The sequence below is a fragment of the Nesoenas mayeri genome, assembly GCF_963082525.1.
Source record: "Nesoenas mayeri genome assembly, chromosome: 13".
Taxonomy (NCBI): Eukaryota; Metazoa; Chordata; class Aves; order Columbiformes; family Columbidae; genus Nesoenas; species Nesoenas mayeri.
In genome coordinates, this window is record NC_137550.1 from 5,112,746 (window position 1) to 5,137,906 (window position 25,161).

Below are 25,161 nucleotides of genomic sequence, written 5' to 3' on the forward strand. Positions count from 1 at the left end.
ATTGTGTTTACCTGTTGTTTTCTTGGATTCTGGGAGGCTGGTAAAACTCAGGGAGGCTGTTTAGGATGAAGATCTATGAAAACTTCTCCCCGTCATCAGTGTATCTGCACAATTGTTGACTGCATAGGGGAAATGTGATATCTCTGTTGTCAAACTGCACATTAGTTAATGCAAGTCACTGAACTGTTAGAAATGAATTGAGGTTCCATGCATTTCACTCAGTATCATTTTCTTTAACTGTTCCAGAGACCTCCTGAGAAAACCGTAACTTAAATACAGCAGTGGAATATTTGTAGCAGCATAAGCTTTGATTATATTTTGAATGCTATCAGCATACCAAAATGAAGATTAAATATGTATTTGTAAAGAATACTTGTTCTTTGTAATATAGACTAGAGTTTTTGCAAGCAGTTAGGTTTAATGATGCTCTTTAGCAGGCCCTTGCTGATGCTAGTTACTCATTCACAGCTATTTTTTCCCCAACACCTGCACCAGAGGATGCACAATATCACCACAGCAACAGTAGCTCTCACCAGCACTCTAGTGGGAATTATTTTCTCTACATGATGTAGAGGAAAATATACAAGTCGCTAATGTGACAGAGGTAAAGTGTGCCTCCATTGCTGTGCTCCTCCCACAGTGTGTGAGACTCCTTTAGTCCTTTCCTTCCCTTATGTACAGTCATCTAGCTCTGAAAGACGATCAATTAAGATTAAATCCTTGTACAAAACACAACATGTAAAAGAAAAACATTGCTGCTGTTATCTGTCAGCAGTATTACTTTTATTATACAACACTTTTAAAGTGCATTTAATAAGTACAAGTTACTAGTTTTAGATGGACTGCAGTTCCAGCATTATGACATTACTTAAAATGGGAGAAATGAATCGAATATATTGAGTGTGTATCTATTTCTATACTCTGATGACTAAAATACCACTTGGCCTGTTTTCTATAGGTGTGAGAATCAGCTCCTTTATAAAGGTTTTGAATGAAGTCATTACGCTTTTTATATCACGTTTGCCATTTAGAAATAAGCTGTTCTACCAAGATATGCATGATCAGCAAAGTTAACATTTAGTGCTCTAGAAAGAAATGTCATAACTATGAAACTTGATTTCTTCCTGACAGGAACATTGTAAATTAGGCGAGCACAATGGCCAGGCTCACAAAACCTTCTCAGCCATCTATAATATGAGCTGATGTGATTATAGCAGCACCCACTAGCAGTGCTATAGCTGTGGTTCTGGCAGTGCTCCTGTAATAAATCCAGCCTTGCAGGGATTTACTGCGCATCTGAAAGAGCTTGCTCCATTTCAGACTTGGCTCAAATGGTTCTGAAGAATTTGCACAATTGAGGGTGTCATGTGGCAAAACCAAAATTTGACAGGAACACTGACTTCAGCACCCTCTCTCTTCTCCCTCTTGTGTCTTCTCTTCTGCTAGTTCTTCTTTTTCCAGAGCTGTTCTTCAGCTGGATGAACTCTGCAGTGCAGTTACTGGCCTCAGTGTAAAACACTTTGCTGACCTGCTCTTGAGGCCCCGTCTGGAGTGGAACTTGAATCATGATGTAGGCTACAAACAGCAGTGAATGTGTTGTAGTTTCCTGTCATCCAATAGTTTGTTTCTGAAACTCAGAAAAATCCACTCAGTGATTATATTTTCAGGTTTTCAGAAGCAAAGTTTGGATGGGCCCTTTATACAAAAGAGAAAGGATTTTTCACTGAAGTTTATAGAACAACTCAACTCCAGAGATCAGTAACTACATAACATTAAGATTTTTATTTTACAGTGGACCTATGACAAATATGGCTAGTTATGTAACAAATGAATATGACTATTATTATGTATTCACAGCATATTATACAGTTTCTCGTAAAGGAGCTGTTAAGATGTATGCCGAGAACACAAACTGAATAGCATGCTGAAAGCACACCTGAGTCTTAACAGATCATTTAAATTAAATGGGGTCCAAAGGAGTTGAGACCTCACAGCACATAACGTGGACAGCAAATACACAAAGAGGTGTCACAGCAAAAATGGGAATATATTTCTGTTTATTGACAGTATATTTGAACCTTGTAATCAGACTGTGCTCATATAACAACTCCTTGTCCATAGTGGAATGAGGCCTCAAACTGCGGATCCTTGAGCTCTGTCCAGTACAGGCATCAGGAGTGTTAAACTTGTGTCATCAAGCTTAAGGTCTCAATTTATACAGATTAATCCAGAAAGGCCTTATATGACTAAACAAATGTATTAATTTACACAATTTCAGGCAGCAGGCAGGGAGGGGGCTGGGAATGTTGCAGGTAGGCAGGTGTGAGGAGCACTGCCAAGAGCCCGGGTTCTAGCGCTGTGGGTGTGCGAGTCTCTGTGGTCACCGAACTTTCCCCCGTGTCCTTTGAAACAGGTCAGCGGGAGATGCTGAGGTCAGGGTGGGCTTGAAATTTAGGTTAGGGTGGGAACCAAATCCAAACCAGGGGCCTTAAGCTGCTCCCTCTTCTGCTAGATACCAAAAGAGTACTGAGAATACTGAGACAAAAATTTATCACAGCAATTTGAGAGGCACTTTTACCCTTTTCTCCCAGTTTTTTGCATGCTTCTTATTCTACTCACCCCACATATTTTGCACTTGTCTTGATACTCTTGCTCATGTCTCACCCTTCCTCCTCCATGTCTCCTTGTTCTCTCTCTTCTTTCCTCTGACTCTCCAACAGGCTCTGCTGAGCCACTGAGAGATGTGCTGCTCCTGAGTAGGAGTATTTCTGCAAATTGGTTTCCTGCTGTCCATTTTTCTTCTGTCGTGATTCCCTCATTCTTGCTGTATTCCTACTTTTCTCTTTTCTTTCTGCTCTTGTCCAAGTCCCAATTACGAATAAATGGCACATTTGTTGAATACACCTGGAAAACCCAGGGGAAAAAAAAAAACAGTTAAAATGTAATTTGAAATGTTTTGTTTCAAAAACACCTCAAAATAAGGCATTTTTATTTTTGTATTTGAAATCATGTTTCTTTCAGACTTTCACTCCAATGTATTTAGAAACATATCAAAACTCACAGAACAAAGCATTAGTTATACAGTGTGATCTAGACATGCAGTAGAGATTTTTGAGTCTCCTTTCCTTTGTGCTCTCTTCTGATTTTGTGAGATTGTTAAAGCATTTGTAAAGGATGTATATGACATGATTTTAAATCCCCTGAAGAGAATACAGATGGGCTGTGTAATCATTGCTGAGAGGTGCTATTTTCTGTGTGCCATACAACTCACATTCATAATATTTACCTGACAGCCAGAAAAATGTGCCCATCTTGGAATACTCTGAAACAATTCTTGTCAGTATAAAAACATTTCTCATTACAGAATTTATAACATATTTAATTTCATCTCTCTCTATGCATTCCATTCATTCTGAATTGTTTGCAGAATATTACAAGACTTATAAAATAAAGCTTCTGTAAAATTTATGCTTTTTTTCTCTTTATTAGGTTTATTCTGTCCCGTTTCATAGCACATGTTCATTGCTGGCAGCTTATTGCTGAAACAGGCACTAGAATATGTTGGGAGAGAGACATGTGAGAGGGACTAGTTTAAGTTTGCTTCTTATAAGGCTGATTTTTGTGGCTTTATCTGTACTGAAGGAGAAGCGAGTGTGTGGTCTTGTATCTTTTTATTTCACTGATACAGAGGAACTAATATGTTAGGAGATGTTCAGGTCCCTACAAATTGCATTAAATACCCTTCTCATCTTTCCTCCTTTGAAGGGAGGCAAAAGCCTCTCCCTGTAATGCCAAGAGTGCCTCGCTTGTTAACACCGAGACACTTAGTTGCTAGGCTGAAGAATAAGCAATGAATACTGATTTTAAACTCACAAGTGGAAAAAAATACAGTAAGAAGCAAGTACAACTCTTTTTTGCAAAGCTTGCAAGGGAATATCATTACACTAAGCACATACTACCTTTTAGTTCTGGCTCAGATCTTTTTAATATTGGCTTAGTCATTTGCATTTGTACTTAATAACTAATGTAGCTATAACAAAGATTAGATATAGCATTATCATCATAAGTCCTGGAGTGCCTGCCTTTCATTCGGTAGCAGCGCTGGGTGAAACAATCTATAGGAGGGGTACAAGTAGAAAGTTTTCACTGCAAGATCCTTTCCAGTTTTAGTCAACGTTATACTTGGAGATTGAAACTAAAATGTAAAGATAAAACCTGAGTACACAAGTGAAGGTTGCCGTAGTTTTTGCAGTGACTGCTGATTTAAGAAATAGTGAAGAAGGCGGCTCTTGTTTGGCTGCTGACCAGTCCCATTTGATTTGCTGTGGCTCTGTTTGGCTGAGCAGCTGGCAATTAATGAATTGATAGGAAGTAGTCACAAGGTAATGGAATTAGCAAGTGAACATCTGGTATTAAAAACCAGTAAATTTAGGAGAGTTTTTATCATTTCTTAAATTTGGTGGGAAAATAATTACCAGTTGACTACAACTGAAACAACTATGTGTACGCAGTGAAAAAAATTGCATTTCAAATGTCAGAGTACATATTTTAAGTGAATGACTTCCCAATGCGCTGCAAAAGATGAATGGGATCCAGCTGGCTTTCAGACATACAGATCCTACCCTAGTTTTTGGACCAGCTGTTTACCTTGTGCATCTCCAGTTCCTCCAGCAGTTGGAGATACTGTGAGTAGCTCAGAAGACCAACAAGTCATCCATAGTGTTTGCGTGTGCCCATTTCCAGTCTGAAATGATCCAAAATATAAACCTATCCTATGTTTTCTTGCCGAGAAACGGTGACTCTACCTTCGTATTTCTTGTCTGCCACTCTCTGGCATCATTTCAGATTTAGCACAGCTCTTGCTTACTGTGTTATGATTATTCTTTCTCTTTGAAAAGCCTAAATGCCATTTACATATTGCTTTTCTTAATAATGCATTAAGTAAGGACTGTAAATTTTAGAAGGCTATTAAATATGTAGTTTTTATTAGAATTCAAATAGTTTCAACTAAGGTCAAGTGGAAAGAAATGTGTGTCTTAATATTAACTAAAAAAGAAATGTAAATATTTCTTAAAATACTTGAAAACTCTAGTCTAGACCCAAAGACAGTAGATCCCCATTTTTCCTTCCCGTGCATTTCATTAGCAAGGTCTGGTGAATTCCAGCTCTCCTGCCACTGCAGAGCCCTGTAGATTACAGAAGCAGCACCTCAATTAAATATGAAATATCAAGATAAATGTCTGAATAAAATATCCAGGACTCAGACAAACTTCCAAAACCTGCTCGTCAGCAGTGAAATGCCATTAAATCCTCTAGGAACTCATTAATGGATTAACATTTGGAAGAGTAATTACAGCTACATTAGAACTAAGAATAAAAAGAAATAAAGGAAAATCCAGCAGCATCATTTCTCTAAACTCTTGACACAAAACAAAGATCAATACTATAAAAAAATCAGAGGTAAGGAATTAAGGTTAAGATGATTATGTCAAAAATAGGTAAGCTGTTCATATAGATTTCAAATAAAACTAGTATGGATGCAACTGTTATGTAGTGTTTCATGTTACTTGAGTGGAATACTACCTCACAGGGGAGAGAAAAGGGATATTGAGGTGAAATCAAGGATATATCTGGAAATTGAATGAGTTGATGACTTCAGTGCCGTTAACCTAAATCACAACTAAAATTAACAATGTCAAGCTTTGTAGCTACATTTTCTGAGCCGAAGCAAGACACTGATCTTTAGTGAGACAGAAATACATTACCCTTCCCAAGGATTAAATACTGCAAAAGTCTTTTTGGAGAATTTATGTTACAGCTCTGTAGAGGGAAGAGAAAAGATGAGATGAAGTGGGTACTATAGTTAGATAAATAGGTGAGATCTTGAGAAATGTTTTCATTTTTCATAAAATTCTCACAATCTGTAAATTTTATATATATAATTCATTACATTATAACCTGGAATATGAACCTTGCAAATTTGTGAAACAGGGAGAAATACAAATAGAGAAAATAGAACTTTCTTTAGAAATGTTTCTCTGTTACTGTGAGTGTACCCACTGTAGAACCCGCTGCACAGTGTGCTGGTTGGACCTGAGCTGTTTTCAAAAGGAAAAGAAAATACATGAAAAGTAACAAGGTTGTGAAATACGTAGATGACAAACAAAATGAAGTCGTCAACGTGTGAAAAAAAAAAAGTTAAGGTTTTAGATTTGCGATTTTCCTATTTAAATGCCCTCATTGATTTGTTACAAATACTGTTAACCCTGTGTTTGGAAAATGGTGAGGACATTATCACTTGTGTTCTCATTTGTAATAAAATAGATTAACTTGCTGTGAAATTTTAACTAGGCTGAGACACAACAGTAGCTACCTAATGAACCAGAGCACATTGCTGTTAAGTAGCTAAATAGATGCATACTGATTACAGGACTGAAAAATGGATCTGTTTACTTGCAAAAAAACAGTGTTCATAGCGTTATTTGTTATAGTAGGGGAAATTCAGCACTACATTTCCACACAAACATTTAGAAATAGACAGTTTCTCAATCTGTATGCGTTCTTACATGATGATACTCTATCCTCATTTGTAGTACATATAATGTAGAGAAAATTTCAGCTCCTTTGTTGCCTATAGAGATAAGTGTATCTTCCCTGTATGTGTAGGTTTTTGTAACTGGTAAGACGTTAGATGACATAATCAACTAATTCTCTTTTAAAAGTGATTCACTGTGTGATTAAGAATGACATTATTATTTGACACTTTTATTTCTGCCTGAACATTTCAAACCAAGACCCTGAGTTTGAAGGCAAATTACTTGAAGCAGAGATTATTTTATATTATAGCAAGAGACAATGGGAAATGCAGTTACCAGGAGCTCAAATACTTTGCTTTTCCAAATCATCAGCTTTTGAATTACTCAAATAACTCCCATTTAAGATGACATATATGGCTGCTTGTGTGATATCTAAGTGTTAATTCGTAATCATATTTGTTCATAGATTCTTTTTGCAGAACAGTTGGCATGTCCTCTCCTTGGCTATTCATTTTCATGGTTGCAATAGACAATGAAATTTACTTAAACTATGTACTCTTCTGTAAAATTAATCATTTCAAAATGATATCTTAATTGTAAATCACGTGCTCTGTGTGGTACAAAGAGAGGAAATAGTGCCAAAGAGGATGGTTAAAACTGAAATCCGCAAATAAAATCACAGTCAGACTTGTAGCCTGTTAGCAGTAACCTATTTGGAATCTATTATTTACGCAACGGTAAAAGACACATAGCTCAGGGTTGCAGGTATATGATTCATCATTTATTTAGGTAAATACTTTTCGGGGTAAGAATGTGACTTTTAGAAGGAACTTCATAAACAGCCCAACCACAGAATAAGTCACGACTGTCTGTTACGCTTCTGCTCATCTTGGCAACCTCTAAACCCACTGTTTTGGCAACCAAGAAGAAAACACAGGAGACTTTAAGATCAGTGAGTCCGACTTTTTTCCCCCAGAATTTGAAAATTTGTTTATTTAAACCATAGAATTTTCCAAACTTTAAGGAATTGTGACTCAACATAATAGAGTCCGTTCTGTTAAAACTTAATAAACATTTTTAATATGCATTCAAAAATACTGCAATTAAAAGTCTCCCTTGAAGGTTTATTAGTTATTGTATGTTCGTTAAATAACAGATAATTAGTGAAAACTGATCCACTGAGGATTAACAGCTATGTAATAGATACACGTCTGTTACATGATTTTGAGGCTCAGTTCTTATTTAACATGCAATAACTATCCTATTAAAAACACATTCAGTGCTATGTTTTCGGCTGGTGGGATTGGAATAGGCAAATGCCACCCCTTGCAGATAGAGGATCCAATCTCACATTCCCCATGCGTCATTCTCAAATATACCTCTAAACATGAAGATGAGTGTGGTATAGAGAGATGGTTTGAATGGGTTACGGAATATTCTTAAAATGTCAGTCTTACTGCCAGTGATATTAAAGAATTGCCTCAATAGGTTATGAACAGAAGCTATCATGCTAGCTTTTTATAATGGAAAAACTATTAGAATCTACCACTCTTTTCCTAAAGCTATATTATTGATTTAGGATACTATCTAGCAAAAAATGTATAGAAAGTTCAGATACTATTGAGTTTATTTTCAAAATCATGGGGTAAACTGCTACCAAGGAGCCAGATTGCATACTCCTAATCAACAAGTTAGAAAGGCAGAAAAATCACGAAGTTCCTTGGAGACAGCTTCCCCAGATTACACTGTAATTGTGAGTTTTAATGAGGTGGGGGCAAGCGGATCTCCCTTTTTTTAAAAAAAAAGTGATATTTCAGTTCTGAGTCTCCTCAGGGAGCAGCTGATTGCCGGGGATGAGGGCTGTGCCCAGACACACCGCGTATAGACTATATTTTTTTGGGGTATAGATCACTATACTGCTCTTTCAATGTGAATTCTGCTTGCTATTTCTCCCAGAAAGACCATTTGTTACCACTATTTTAGCCAACCTCATTTTTTCATTGAACTTCAGTGAAGTTCATGGATCAAATTGCACAGACGTTGCTTTATTTCTGTTTCAAGGAAAGGATTCAAGACAGCCCTTCTCCAGCTCCGTCTCTCGAGGACAGCCAGCGGCCCGGCAGCCACGCGTCCTCCCACCAGAGCAGCAGCGTGTCCAGCTCGCCGTCCCAGCTGGACCACACGCCCGACAGAATCGGTTAGTGCTCTGCGGCCTCACGTACTGACCTCAACAGTTCTAGCAGTTCCTTGGGGCAAATATTTCTTTGCTAGGAAACTCAGGGAAGCACTCATCTGCTAGAAACAAAAATAAAATCAAAGTTCATCACTCTAGTTTGGTTTATGAGGTTACTCACTATGCAGAGCCTGGCCCCTCAGGTTCATTCTATGCCAGTATCCACCCATGCACAGAAGATAATCACCCCCGCTCTGGTACGACCAACTTCTACACGCTAGAGTGAGAAAGGGCTTCAGAAAGCACTCGGAACTGAAAAAATAGCAAGATATCTTTTTCCTGGTATGTATGTCAGAAAAGTCACAGGTTAGATGATGGCTTTTTCCGTTCCAAAAACCTCCTCATGCCCACGCGTTCTCTCATCACCGCAAGGATGAGAGTTGTTGATTTCTTTTTTGGTCTCTCCACCACAGCTTTCGCAGCCTGTGCATTATCGATCTTGTGTTTAAAATGCTAATTCAGTCTAGAGGAAGTTTAGATCCTATTCTCGGTGCTTCCAAGAGGGATCTAGGGCAAGTCAATTAACATCTCTTCACGTCACTGTATGTCAACACTCTTGTCTTTGCAGTGACTGCAGCCTATGCAGGCTTTGCTGAGCTAGATTTAAACTACAAAAACAGTTCAGCCCCTGTAAGTCTGTGTAGACTTCACTCCCACCAAAGAACTGCTCAGCTGCTTGCTGGGATTTAGCAGTTTTGACTCTGGTCCCTGCAGCAGCACCGTTGCGCTGCACAAACTACTCAGCACAACGTGAATTACTTTGCCTAAACATCTGCACACACAGGGAAGAGACTAGAAAGTGCATTCCCCTCAGCTTTTTCAGATATAAAGTAGGGCTAGAAATATATAGGACGAGAAATGAATCTTCCTATAGCAACAGTGAAGAAGGGACTTTTGTCCTCACTGTAGCTTTTGAAAGGAACTGTAACTTGTTTTATTAATAGTAGTAGCAAAGACTGCAAGCTTCTGGGCTCCAGAAATGGTGCTCAAAGTTTTTTAAAGGAAACCAGGTTTTATTTATGTTGATCAAACCGTTTCTCTGCATTTACGTCTAATGCTTACTGTTGCAAAGATATGTATAGATAGTTTTATCTATATACGTTCTTTTGCAATTTCAAAGAAATTAAAGCTCTCCTTAAAATATGGCAATGAAGTTTTTAACAAGTGTCTTCACTGGAATAACTTTAAATTCTGTAATTGGTTCATTACAGAGAACAAAATGTTTTAGTCAAATAAGAAGAAAGAAAATAGGCATCTTGAAATCCTAAGCTGAACACCTCTCACTGATCTTGTAGGTGTTAAGTAAAGTATTTCAGTTCTCCAGGATATTGTTTTTTCACTGTCATCTATCAATTTGCATTACTATCTGTCTGTGTTTTTTATTAAGCTTGCTGCTTGATAGAAAATTGCTAATACTTAAGTCCTTTAATGTGTTTTACCCTAAAATGATTTCTCTGAAGTACTTTTCTAATTAGTTGATTTGAACATTTCGTAAGAAATCACATTCATCTCAGTAGTCATTTTTGTTCTGTCTTGATATCTTTGTTTAATAAACTTGAGCAAATTTGCATCTGCTGCAGGTTTCACTTGGCTCGAAGTGCTGAACCAGGACAGTGCAATGGTTGATTATGGACAATAAAAATGATCAATTGCTTTAGAACTTATGTAGTATAAATAAATGTTGAAATACCAAAGTATTGACAAAAAGGAGTTATAATTTAATATTTTCCTATCTTCTGACATTTTTTTACTGACAGTGTTGTATAGCTGTGCATTCTCATTTTTTTTTTAGCTATGCTGACCAACAGTAGGGAAGGAGAACTCATTGATCAGGAAACTGGGACCAACTTAAAAAAAATACAAAAGGAGAAAGGTAAAATTACAGACTGTTTTCCATCTCAGGCATTTCATTACACTTATTACATGCTTTATTCCTTTTTCTAATATTCTGAATATGCGATGACATACTGTTATAAATTTAAGAGCGCTAGTGCCTAATTGCAATGAATAATGGATCCGGTGAATTTACATGACATTCTTTTTAGGAAGTGTAAACAACCAGGTCTTCACTTCTCTTTGTTTATATATTACGTGGCTAACATCTCGCCGGTCTTGTGATTCAATTATTTATGAAGTTCCTAGCAAATATTTGATTAGTCACATGGTATTGTTGCTTTGCCTCCAGGAGGTGCGTGTACAGACTAATGCTGGTTTGTAGGTGAGAGAAATAAGTCATTTTTTTGTGTCTAGTAAAGTTATGTTACCTGATGAGTGCGAGACATGGAGGGAATAAGTGATTTTTGCCCTGCAGTGATTGTCCTGCAGGCCGGGAGGTGCCTCGTCTGCTCGGTTGGGTGCTGGAGAAAGTGAATATATTGGTGTATGCGGGTAAGGCCTGGGGAAGTGTTTTAGTGACAGAGCACATGGCATCTATGGCTGCACATCAAGGAAGAAGAAACCATGTGTTTCCTTGCAAATATAACAAAAAAAATAAATTGTATTAGTAGGGAAGAGGTTTATTCTGGCAATATGTACAGAAAGAACTATACAAAGTGAGTGCCTGCAAAAAAAAAAAGAAAGAAGATGTAATATAGTTAAAGAAATAAAATAAATCTTGAAGGTAGAGTGAATACTGGAAAAATACTGCAAAAGCATATACTGAGGGAGATATTAAGGTTGCAGAGTGAAAAGGATGTGAAGGAAAAGAAGGAAGTGACCAAAAGAGTAGACAACATAAGCCAATTGTGTTTATAAGTCTACTGTAAATAGGAACATTTTATCATAAACGAAAACAGAAACCGATTTATATTTTGATGGAGGTGATTTTAATGTATTTTCTGAGAAGACTAAAAAGGCTGGTATAGACAATTCTATGAGCTACTCAAAAGAGAATTTGAAGGCTTTGTGTGCACGGTGGTTCCAGAGTTATATAAAATGATTTGAGCAGATTCACATTTGTATATGATCAGCTCTGTTCCTTGGACATCTGTGACTGGTTCAGTAATGGGAAGAAAGAATTCTTCCCAGAATGGGAAGAAATTCCAAGAGGAATTTTCAATTCCTCCTTATATTTTCGTACTCAGCTCTCTTCTTGAAAGCAAAAGTAGCTGGTTTTGTTCACTGGCTTCTCTAGGCATTTGGGCACTTTCCTCATGAACCCTGAAATGGCCCTTGTGTGTCATTCTGAGATAATTTTCTGGATCATCATGCTTCAATTCTTCCCTCTTGGCTCCTGTTGGCATTTATAGACCAACAGCAGAAGCTGAACAGTTATCAACCATACCTTCATTTCTAAGATTAACAATTACATTTCTGTAGTAATTACATAGGTGAGTATTTAATCTAAATCCAAAGGTGTAGTTGATTTTAATTTTGTTGAATTGTGTGTGGTTCTTTGCCACGTTTAGTTGTTTTTCAGCAAAACAATTCAATATCCTGTGTGGTTCAAGGATGCAAAGTCAGGTAGTTATCAGTAGTAGCTGTCCTGTCACTCAGGATGGATGGAGGAAGGTACAGTTTAAGAATCAGAAAAGACAATTCCAAAATCCCAAAAAGCATGAAAATAATTTAAACCTCAACACCTGTGACCTTAATTCCCAGGCTTCTGTGATCACTGAACGTTCCTTGTAACATGTACAAAATCACTAAGATCTGATGCTAACATTGTGTGTATGATCATTCACTTCAAGATTCAAGTTGTATAGGTTTATTCGTTTCCTGGTCTGTGGTTTTGACATAGTATTATCTCTCTTCGATTGATTATGTACTGGGAGATATGTCTTTAGACATGTGTTACTTCTGCATGCGCTAATGGGGTTTCTTGTAAGATGAACTTAGTATTCAGAGATTGACCTGTGTCAGAAAGAAAAGTGCTTCAAAATTGTCAGACATTTTAAATTATCGTTTTAAAAATAGAATATAAGTTTCTGGTTTCATACTTGGTCTGCAGAGGTCAATTTTTTCTCTGCAAACATGACGATTTGTCTCACTCCCATGTAGATTCTTTGTTCCTAACACTATTACTGTTCTGTAGTGCATCATTATTTTGGGCTGCGGTGCACCTCAAATACATTGAATGTTTTTCAGAGTCAGATGTGGACAGTCACTGAAGAGGGTATTCTGTGCTGGGTTGCTCAGCAAAAAAAACTCTATGTAATTTGTATACAGAATGAGCTCTGTTTTTCAAAACCTGCCATTGCTTTTACTAAGGCAAAATATATTTACCATGGAAAAGATTTTCAAAGTTATTAAGAAGGAATGTAGTTAAAATAAAAGTATCAACATTTATTAAGTATGACAAGTAAGCGGTTTATACAACCGTGGCAAACATATGTTTTCACATCTGTTTTGAGTAATATCATCATGATTTTAAAAATGATTTATAGCTCTGCAGGCCGTAAAATGCCAGCTTTGCTGTAAGTTGGAAGTTTTCAAGCAACAAAGAAATTATTGAAGGCATAAATTGAACATGTTTTTGTGTTACACACCTTGATAGAAATACAAATCTGAGCCCTCTGTAACAAGATAGCAACAAATTAAAATTAAGTTACTAAAATTTAGCAGTGGTACTACTTATGTGAAATCTTAACATAAAACCTAATAGAAGTTATTGTAATCGTTATAGGCAAATACTGTGATATTCCTCAGGATACACGATTTTTGTTTTCTATTTCCCATTTTAAGTGATCTCAGCACCAGGCAAAAATGCGGCACTTTGTTCTCATCTAAGAAATGTCAAGGTGATTAGGGCTGAAGATAATATAGCTTAAACAGTTTTCCTTTAAAAGACAGGTAAGACGAGGTTGTTCCAGTTTTGTTGAGCTGTTTGCATATGTTGGTGCAGCAGAGTTTACTGAAGTAGTGACTGTCTCATCACAGAGGGGTTAGAGCCCAGTTACAGACCATACCTGTCAGCTTTTTGAAGGAGAAATGCCATTAAATCTCAATTACTCCACATCTTTTCATTATTTTTTCAGGAAGTGTGGTCATGCTTAACGTTAGAGGACAACAAAGTCAAACATCTGTATAGGTCTGCAGTTTTATTTTTTCATACAAAATACATTATTATATTTTTTCTCAAACATCTTTAACCACTATGGTTCACAAACAGTTTGCCTCTGCATCCATGTCAGGGTGTGAGTGAAAACCATATGAAGAGTAAGCTGTACTTTGTTTTGAAATTGCTAGTGAAAGGAAACAGAGTTAGAAAATCCCCTGCCTCGAACGTTTACTGAAATTTAAACACAAAATCTTCCTGATTGTGCTTACTTGCTCTGTCTGGTTTTAATCAGTTACGTTTTACCTATACAGATTTCTGACAGAAACTAAATTTTAAATTCATCTGCTTCAGTGTATATCCTGGAAAAAATCGGTGTTGTATGGGAAAGGATTGTGTTTGACATAGCCCTGTATAGGCTTTATAGAAACCTCCATATGAATTCTGGCATTAGGAAGGTTAAACGAGCCAGAAAAGAATTTGGCGATGCCTTCCAGTTGGATTTAAATGCCAGTACAATTATTCTGTTTGACTGCATGACAAGTAATATTGCAAACTCATCATATAAGATGGAGTAATAAAAGGCACTGGCCCAACTCCTGCCACAGAAATCAGTACAATTTTGTAGGAAAATTTCCTAAATGACCAGTGTCTTCAGATTTAACCACTGTTCAAGCAGTCTTGGAGTAGAAATAAAGATCATATTTGTTGAGAAAGAGATTTGCTCTGAATTTCCCAGAGCTCGGTGGTGCTGCCAGTTGTCTGCATCTTCAGAGCACCGGGCTGGACTCAAGGGCAATGTCTCATGTTGCCTGTAGACAGTTGTCTCCAAAACTGTGCATCTGGCATCTATCCCTTTTTGGTTTATTAAAGAACACCTTTCCCTTTATTACTTCAAGGAAATGGAAATTTTGCATCATTTCTGTCAGCTGAGTGAAATATTTTCAGATGGCCAGAGACTACGGTAATGAAAGAATAACTATATTTATTTATTGTATTTCATTAGCGGAAAAGAGGTTTTATGCTGTTTAAATTAATCATTGCCAAAGGAGTGGGTTACTCGGGACGTGAGGGGAGGAGAACGAGCAGGTGCAGAACACCTGAAACAGCAACAGGCCCCGTGGTGGGGGGAAATGTCCTCCAGAGAGGGGACTTTTCCAACCATTAGTCTGAATGCATCCAGATGGGGAGTGCAAGGAGTAAGAAAGAGAACTGAGAGCCTGGAGCAGCACCACACAGCGCGGGTACCAAGTGTGCCCTAGGGGCCAACACTGCAGCGTTCACCGGGCTGTTTCTTTGACATATCAATACTTGCATGTTAAAGGTTTGATAAGAAATAAGCAGTTTTCTTCGTTAATGTGCTTATGTATCTTTGAGATTCGTGAAAAACTCCACAAGATAGAAATGAAGTTGTATTCCTTTTGATGTCTGAGTGTGTCTGTTGGAGACCCTGGGGTCACTTCATAAGCAGCAGATGCTGTAATACAGAGGTTTAATGACTGCAAGGGTTTATTTTTTCTAAAATCCTTAAGTGACACGCACAGTGCAAATGTTCTGGAAAATTCAGAGATACTATATTTTTACATTTTCTATCCTTGAAGAATACTGAAAGATAAGAAGAACAGTGCTTTATTCTCAGTAAAGGCTTTTTCCACAAGTTTGAACCTGCAAATGAACCGACAACTGTTAAAAAGGTGGCCTGAGAGTAGATGTGATCTTCCCTCAGTCAATCAATCCAAAAAAAGCAAACCCATGGAACCAAGGCAGACATTTGTTAACGCTTAAATTCACGATATATGTAAATAGAAAGTAATGACTGATCTTTAATTTTTGAAGTGTCTAGACACATATCATTATGACTGTGTGTTTAACCATTTCTCAAACGTTTATAGCCACAAGGGCAGTTATGCAAGAGATACGAAGTATTCCATGGTGTCATCTTTTACATTAAGTTTATATTAGAACTTTATTAGCAGAATCAGTTTTAAGGATGCATTTTTCTGAAGAGTAAAATACCTACTTCACAATTATCTTGGCAGCTGGACCAAGACAGTTTCTTAAATTGATATATAATTTATTAATATATTTTATTTATTAGATTTCAGTGACTTTAATATATTGCTCTCTCAACTCTACAAATTATGAGTCTATGTAAACGTGCTGAAATAATGACATTTTCTTTGCTGAAAAGGCTTCGGGCCAATTTTTTTAGTAAGGTATTGGTGTAAGTCTGTGGAATAAAATGGGGAAATAAGGATGTCTCTGCAGAGTTTACTATTTCCACTTCTCCTCCAATACTGTGAATTGAGTTTTAGGTAGATCTATATTATTGAGCTATATCAGATTTGAAAGGCATAAAAAGGGGGCAAAAAATTGCTGATTGGCACCCAGTGACCTAAGGAAACTTTTCGATTAGGCCCAGGAATCTTCTTCGTAGAATTAGCACTTGTATTAAAACAGACCCCTGGAATTCCCTGATTTGCAATATCTCTGACGCAAAGTTATTCACCTGAAAACTGCAGTTCGTGACAGTCTTAATGTCTATCAGCTCTTTAATAAGCTTACTTGAGTCCTAATTGCAAGGAATAATATCTGAAAAATATGCATCCTGAATGTTTTTCTCAAGTTTCAGAAATCCTGGACATCTCCGGGAAGGCACTGGTGGGGTTCAACCTCCCATGGGCACCAGACCTGCTCCACAAACATGGTGTTTGTGCATTTGTGTGCCCAGGGGTGTAGGGAAGGGGGAGGTTCTTCTCTTTTTGAACTCATCCAATAATTTTTAGACTGTCACTGCCTGAAATTTTTGTTTGTACAGACAGTATATCTTACTGAAAAAAACATGTTGTTTCTAGCAAGTACAACAAAGACTGCCATCAAACACTTCTTCGCTAGCAAACTACTCAGAAAGCAGCAATTTCTGCTTTCAGTACAGCTACCTGTTAGGAGAAAAGATGTTTTTGGCATATTTCATGCATTTGATTTAAGTCAAAGTAAGTGAACTGATAACAATTTAAATGAATAACAAAAAATCGGTGATTGCGAAAGTTTTGCAATATTTGTGTCTGAGGAAGACCTTAAAGAAGTTCATAGAAGTTGCACTTTATAAAATACAGGTTTTTTTTCTCAAGGTTTCTGTTAGTGAGCCAAGCTTTAGAGTTTGTCATGTTGCCCAAAGATGGATGTTATATGTCAGTGGAATATTATTGAGTGACACAGACACAGCTGTGGCCCTGGGTCCAAAACCTTTGCTTCAGTCATGAACAGAGAGGACCAGAAGTGCTCTTGTTTGTGACAGCGATGTGTGCTCCTGCTGTCAAAGAGCAAATCCAGCCTTTATAGCATCAGCGGACTTTGCTTTATATAACCTGATTTTGGAGGAGAGACATACAAGGTGGTGAACTAACCTCAGATTGGAAGTGGAAATAAATTATTTTCTTGAAATAGGTAGTTATGAAACCAGAAGAAGTGTGTTCTTCATTATATTTATATATCTTGTTAGCAGAGCTGATATAACCCGTATACTGAGCTCAGGAGCCACTGGGGCTGCAGGACACAAGGAGGTCCAGACCACAGGCAGCTCGGGATGGAATTTGTAGGAAATCCGTTTTCACATTTCATTGTTGGGGCAGAGGCCACCGCTACAACAATATTTACTGTGTTGTGTATTTCTTTATTGTAGCCATATTTATTTCTGGGGACAGACACTTTTGAAAGTAGAAGTTGGACTCCTAAGTAATTTTGAGATGTTCTTCACCTGCGATGTATTAGTAATGCTCAATTGTGTTCATGAGAACAGTGGAAAATATATAATATTCCCAAAAGGTTGTGTTGCACATACACAGGGTCACTTAACTTTAACCATTTTAGCCATTAGAATTCTGTAATTCAAGGCAAATGAGTACAAAGCTAGAAAGACAGTGATTATTCCATTATGAAATTCCCCAGGCACCCTTCCTTGGTCATGCTTGGCTGTTGCGTGTTGCTCTGGAAATACCAGCTGATTTATTTTCTTTTATTTTGTAGTCAGTGTGACAGTCGTTTCCAAAGCAGATTTTTCTTCTAGTTGACAGACTATGACAAGCTATAACAAGTAGTTTAATAAATAAAATTCTGCTTCTGGGTATATTTTGAGTTGTTATAATCTATAAAACATTGTGCAGTTTCTATTTTGTCCGTCACCTGGCCTGCTGTGCAATGATTTGATAGCTCGATTTGGCTTGTGTGGATTTGCTGACAATATCCCATGGCTTAATCAGGTGAGTGTTGTCAGTGAGGGGATATGTAACCGTAAAATGTTTAATCACAGTTGAGCGGAGTGCCTGTTCTGGTGTGGTAGAAGATGCCTTTTTGAGGTAGAATATGCTGGATGATGGAGAATCTCTGGTAGATGGCTGAGCTGGAGCAGAAAATGCCACATGTGCACACGTCTGTCCACAGAAGTCAGAAAATATGAATGGCTCAGAAAATAACGTGTTACTTATACATCTGTAACCTTTGAAGACATGTCAGAGGCTGTCAATTAGGAGACTGGCCTGTATTTATTCTTGTTGTCTTGTTGTTTGTTAGTTTTAAGATCTAGAAAGTTACTGTAATGAAGATGTCCTCCAGGCAAAAGTGCTGGGAAATTCACGCATTAGAGTTGCCAGAGTTGCTGTTTGACTTTTGACATTATTGTCATATACCCTACGGCATCCCACACAGAAGGGATTTAGATAGAAAGGAAACCTTGAAATCACTCTATAAAAAGAGTATATTTATATATGCTCCACTTTCTTTTAACTGTTGTATTTTAAAGAAAGCATAATATTTTTGTAAAATTCAAATAACAGTAATAATAATAACAATAATAATAATAATTCCAATATGTCATACTTTAAAACTACTTTTAAAAAAGCCACCAATATGCAAAAACTATTTAATGTGTTCCTGAGAGACAGCTTGATTGTCTCAAGAAGATTCATTGCTAATCACTCTCTATACACACATTTTGAAATCTCAGCAGAAAATAAGTCAGGCATTTCTAGATTATAGACTTATTCTTAATAAGAATTCTCTCTAATATACAAGATAAGTTTTCAGCACCCTATTTTAGGATTAGTGTTTTGTATACTTCACTGCCTATATAGCATATATTAAATATATTATAAATCAGGCTAGAGTTTTAATTTTACAGAAGTAGCAGCTCATAGATCATCAGTCCCATGAAATGCTGAAGCTAAATGGTCCCAAGTATCTGAAAAGTCTGTCATTCTGTGATGGTTGTGGCTAATGTGACAGAATGTTTGTGGTTTCTGTGCAGTTGTGTTCTGATGTTCAAACGCATAAGTGGAAACTGTTGAGGAGCTGCCTCCCCTTCTTCTGTGACTACAAAAATGTCTGTTCCCATTTCCTCTTAAGAAAGTTTACAGTCTCAAGGACTATCACTTATTCCCTTATCTTCACTCTCAGCTGAAAAGGAAAATATCTCTCTATACAGAAAACAGCCTATACTGGGTTAGTATACGGGAGTTTTACCCCAGAATAAAAGGAAACTGAGAAAAACAATGCAGTTAGTTTCAAATACAGAACAGATAATTTACTTTCTTAATAAAGTTTATTTGTGGACATAAAGACATAGAGAAACAAGTCAGGTTCAGAGCAGCTTTGTCAGCCTCTTCCATGGGCTGTTCCAGCTCCTTCTTCATAGAAGAGCTGGGGGGAGCCCCATCACTGCCCCGAATGAGCTGCTGGGAGCGTGCAGACCATCATGGCTCTTGGTATTATATATAATATATATTATTTGTGATTATATATGGCACTGTGTAACGTGTTTGCATCCTGACTGATAAGTAGCTGTAGCATAGATTTGGAATGTTTGATATCACTAAAATGAGACTGTTTATCTAAAAAGAAAGATTATTACAGAAGAAATAGAGAAGGCAAAATAATAGATATTAAAGCTTGTTTTCCAGGCTGTTGAATCAATTTATAGGAAGACGTGAGTGAGCAGGAAGGTAACAACATCTGGTAGCAATAAATGTTTCCTTTCCTGAGTTACCAAATTAGCTATGGGAAGGTGATTAGAAATAAAATATAATGATTTCTGATAGAAATAGGTACCACTGCATGGGCTTTGAGATAAGAACTTGACAAATGTGTAAAATAAATGCAAAACTGGTTTTCAAAAGGGGAGAGATTACCATTTTCTGTGTTGTGTGCCAAGATTTGTGCATTTCAAGTGTTAGCAGTTGGCTTCTTTTCAAAACTGATAAATAATGATGTTTGTTGCAGAAACAATTATCCTAAAAATAATTTAAAAGGATTGTTTCCCCTTTTTGTTTGCCTATAAAGACCACGTTCAATTTATATATAGACAGAAAGAGCTCCACTAGCATCTATAAAACAGTTCTTAAATCATTCTAAATTATTGATGTGCACAAAGAACTCTTTCCGCTTTTGTTTGAAGTTTTATTTCTGCGGCGTTTTGCTTTCTAATTGTACTTTCAACTACTATGACATCTGTTATAGTTGTTTCAAAAACTTCCAATACTTTTCTTTTTTAATGATAGACAGTCTTTTCAAAGACAAACTGTCTTCATTTTGAGCAAGAAAAATAATTAGTTGAAAAAAGATCACTGATTTGGCCGGGGAACTCACCATTTTACTCTTTTTTTTGCAAGTCGCTGTTTTATATGATTCCAGCGCCTACTCAACAGAAAGCTGGCCAAGTAAATTCATCTCTGCAGCAACTCTGAAACCATAGAGCATCAGCATATGTCCTTTGCTTCCCTGAGGAAATCCAGGACTTTATTCTACCAGAAAGAGTACCAAGAAAGTACTTCACAAACTGAGAGCCTCTATGTGTCTAACAGATGGAAAAGTAAGCTACGATTCCAAGCTGCTATGCCCAACGATATAGGGAAAAAACCCAGCAGTTTGAGATGCAATTAATCCTTAAAAGTATGCTTGGAAATTCTTTTTAATATAACTAGTGATACAAATATGAGATGCAGCACTAAATTAGTCTTATGACATAATTGCAGTTTTATCTCTGGCATAAAAATACAGCAGGCATTTAAAGTATCCCAGAATAGGAAAGCCCAGTGTAAAGATGTTTCCTTGTCTCTTTTTCAAAAGAGAATATTTGTCCCCTTAAGGTATAATAGCTTTCAGCTTTGAGAAATTTAAGTGCAGGACCCAGGTCCAGTTACAATACACAATAACTAACCTTTGAATTCATATAATAATTAATACAACGCATGGGGATTTAATTGACCACAAGATTAAACGATTAAGGAAAAAAATTTCACCCTAATTGAGAATTGAACCCCTGCCTTTTATTCATTGAGTGTCTGCTCTGCCACTTGAGTCATGAATTGGGGGTTAATTGACTGTCTAGAATCTCCCAAGGAGCAATTATTTCATATAATGGCGCTAACACATACTGTAGTAAGGCAATTTTTAATGGCAGCCTTTTTTCCCCTGGATTTAGAGAGCTTCCCTGAGGAGAGCAAGAAAAGAGAATCATAGAATCATTCTGGTTGGAAGAGACCCTTAAGATCACTGAGTCCAACCACAAACTAACTCTGGCACTAACCCATGTCCCTAAGAACCTGTTCTCTCTTTGATTTGATTGGCTTCTCTTTTCCAGTGTTGGTGGAATATAAATTCATTCATAAAATTCCAAGTTTGTGGCAAAATTACAGTTCCCAGCTCAAGTCGTAACAAAGACTTGGGAATAACCTGTAAGTACTTTTAAATAGAAAAAGAATAAAAAGAAGGTGCTAGGTATACTTACATATTTAACCTTTTCTATTTATTTGCTCACATAAAATCTGGTACTTCATAGTAGATTTTTCTGCTTCATTAGTGTAAATTTGCAGAACTTTTCTAATTACTATTCCCCTTTGAAGAATAAAGAAGAGAGATAATATCAAAACTTTTAAACTAAATGAATACTTAGTTATGGATAGTTAGGCATTTTTATACTTAAGTATATTCTGATTTTCAGATGTTTTTATAAAAGTATCATCTTTACAAGTGCTTGAAGAAATGCTCAATTTAGGAGAAACTATTTTATGTGTGGAATTATCAAAGATAAATGCAGAAAATGTTCACTTTTTTCATTTTGAAAATAAATTTTAAATCCTACGGACAAGAAGGACTGACCGCGTAGGTAATTCATGCCTAAAAATATGTAAAATCACTGTACACATAGTGAAGTCTGACAGGAGGTGTGGAAATCGCCCATAGCATTAAGGGTACTTGGAAAAAGAAGCAGTTTGGATACATTTTTATGAACAGATACTTCAGTGACATAATCCTTAGATTTTCTGGTTTTGCTGGAGGTTTTTTAGAGAGCTGAAACTGTGGAGAGTGGGCCTGGCCCAGACTGTTTTCAGCTGGAGAAACAGTGTTTGAGACTAAAAAAGTTATTATTTCCTCTTCTTTATAAACATTGGAGGTGAAGAGGTAAAATAGATATAACAAATACAAAAGAAAGAGGGGTTTACAGTGTAATTCTCTTTGAGTTGGGTTTCATAGTCACTCGTTTTCACCTGGTCAGTGAAATTCTAGAGTGAAGACAGAGAAGCAAGATCTGAAATTTCTAACATGAAAAATAAGCACAGTGTTTTCTGCAGGGTGAGGAAATAGTTGTCCCAGGTCCCATAATAACATCTGCCACCATCTGAGGAGGATGATGCTCTGGTGAAGAAATAGAGTAAGAAAAACCAGCATTTCCCGTTGCTTCTGCCTTGGGAAGGAACAACCTGGACATGTTCACAGGATGAACTAAGTAACAAAAGCAATATTTTACCAAGTTTGATTCCTTTACTGTTCTCACCTAGTTCTAACATCTCCCCTTTAAATAGAATTCTGTTCCACGGTTTTCTCCACCTGCTGTTTTCTAAAACTTGCACATGTCCCAGTCCACATACACCATCATTCTTCAGTTACGCTCTCTGTTCCCATTTTGCCCTCCCAATTCAAGCTCTGTGCAGCACGCAGCTTGCCTGCCTGCCTGCCTTCTTGCTGTCTTTTTTTTTCTACAGGAAACAAATCCATATATTGACACAGCAATCTCCAAGGTCAGAAGCCTGTTTGGGTTGTGTTTACTCTTTTTAAATAAGTACCACACTGCAAGAAAATTTTAACACTATTAAAGACTTCCACATAAGTTAGTTAAGTATAATTGACCTTCTGTAATACATCAGCAAAAAATCTAAAGGGGATCACGTAGATTGTCTATATCAGAAATAGAAACTGCTGCTCTCAGAAGTTCTGATTTTTTCCCAATACAGACCTGCACTTCCTGGGCCTGTTGTACAACCATTTGTTTACATGCCTTGGCTCAGGTTTTTTTGGCGATTTTTCATGCTGCATGTGCAAGTTTGGTGTGTAACCAAATGTGGTTCATCATCACTGCTCTCCTAGGTGTTAGTCCCAGCCTTACAGCCAGGTGAGGTACATCCTGCTGCCTTTCCTTTCTCAAGCAGTTTATTTGTAATTGCACCGTACTCGTACTAAAGGTCTATTATTTCTTAAAAGTAGTTGCCGCTGAATCATTTGGATGGACTTGACCCTGAATCAAGGTTTCATATGTCATGGTAGAAACCGTGGATCGAATTTTCTTCTCATGTAAATTTGAAGGAACTGCTTGGAGTAAGCGGAAGCCCTCTGTGTTGTTTTCAGTAGGATCAGAAACTCTATGCTGGAGGCATTCAGCATTGCTCAAGGAGTGCTTTAAATGATGTTGTAATTACGGTCAATTCGTTTCCCTTTGGAAGGCTGCCTTTAGATGGGCAAAGTCTCGCAAGCTTTGCGGTTGGTTGACAAGCAAATAAAAACCCAAAGCAGCCGTTCAGCTCCCAGCTGCCCTTGCCTGCAGCGCTGGCCTTCACCTTGTTCCCTGGGATAGGAGGAGGTAACTCTGATAGTGATCGACACCATTTCCTGGGCAGAGTACATTCAGATTTTTATTATGATATTACCAGGACATATGTTTGTGGAAAGAAGATATATATATATCCATGTTTAGCCTCAGAATATAAACTCTGTAGAAATAGTATATTACCCGCATGAAACTGAAAATATGGGTGACATAGTGTGCGGGAATTGGGCCTGGCTTTGCTTACAAATCAGCTTGATGATGAGGCTGCAAAAGTTATATGTTCGCTGCTTTCACATACTGAATTTATTAGCTTCTTGAAATTGATTTTGGATGCCTTTCATTTGCCATTGGGCTGAACTCAAAAGCAAAACGATGATATACCACATTTTGCTCACTCATCTTTTTATTGCCCAACTATTGTTATTGAGTAAAAGACATTCAATGTGGTTCCCAAAGGAGACAGAAAGCACATTTCATTTTATTTTTAATTGACAGAAGTTTAACTGAAGGTGAGTCCTGCAATCCTCCAGCTTAATATCCAGGTGGCAGCTGCAAAGGGGTAGAGGGGATAGGGATGGGCGCTGGGATTCGGTTCAGATCAGGGCTGAGAGCAGAAGCCAGAAGAGCTGTCAAACATCGTACTGCTTTATGTGCTTGGAAGGAATGGTACAAAGTTAATATCGATGCAGCGCTAGCGTTCAAGTAGCGTTCGAGTAGTTATCTCTGGGAAGGTAATGTGAACTCAGCAGTATCATTGCTTTGATCTTTGGTTAAAGTCTCACAAAACTAGATTGCTGTTTGACTGACAACCTTGTCAGAGCCTGAATGAAGACTGACACTCTAATATTGAAAACGCAGCGTTTACAAAACTTAAAGCCTGAGTTTTCTCATGACGCTGCTTCTTTTGTGGAAGACTGAATTTCACATTTATTTTTAAATAAGTGTATACCTTGCTGTGTGCAGCTAAAACTTATGATTTTAGGCTGCTGGCTCACAACTACTTCTTACCCTGGTGTTCGATGCAGATGTGTTTATAGCAACAGTACTGTCATAACGTGTTTGAAGAAGCAGGAGTTATTATTTGAAGGTTTGAAAGTGGTGGTGTTTATCACAACTCAATACCAAATAATGATTGATCCGACACACGGGTGATGGACGCAGAGGTGGCAGCCTGCAGCTTGGTTTGGGTGGTGTATCTGGCAGTCTCTGAGTGGGTCCCATACACAAGTTAAAAGGTTTCTGCCACATAATCCTGTCTTAAGGGGTTGTCTTCAGCTATTGCTTATTCTTTGAATTGTCCCCTTAATACCCTCAAATCAACAGAGGCTACTAAATTGAGGGTTAGTTTGTGGAGCAGACTTCTCCTTTCATGCCAGTAATGTGTTTAACTACGAGTTCTCTTCCAGTCATACCTTATTTCTTTCTAACCAGTTTTAAATGTCCTGAGTTTGAAGTCTCTCTTACCTTTTCCACCACTCAGTCAGACCTCTCAGGCAGACCTGGGCAGGCAGCTCTCCGTGGA

The 25,161-nt window shown here is 37.4% G+C and overlaps 1 protein-coding gene across 1 annotated transcript in view; it reads left to right on the top strand.

The window, feature by feature from the left end:
- DACH2 (dachshund family transcription factor 2) overlaps positions 1-25,161 on the top strand; it is a gene marked incomplete at both ends in the record, with an annotated part of 249,493 nt that overhangs the window by 195,617 nt on the left and 28,715 nt on the right. The window contains 2 exons of the mRNA XM_080352352.1: positions 8,598-8,733; positions 10,562-10,642. Coding sequence (XP_080208478.1) covers positions 8,598-8,733; positions 10,562-10,642 — 217 coding nt within the window. The remainder of the gene's footprint in view (positions 1-8,597; positions 8,734-10,561; positions 10,643-25,161) is intronic.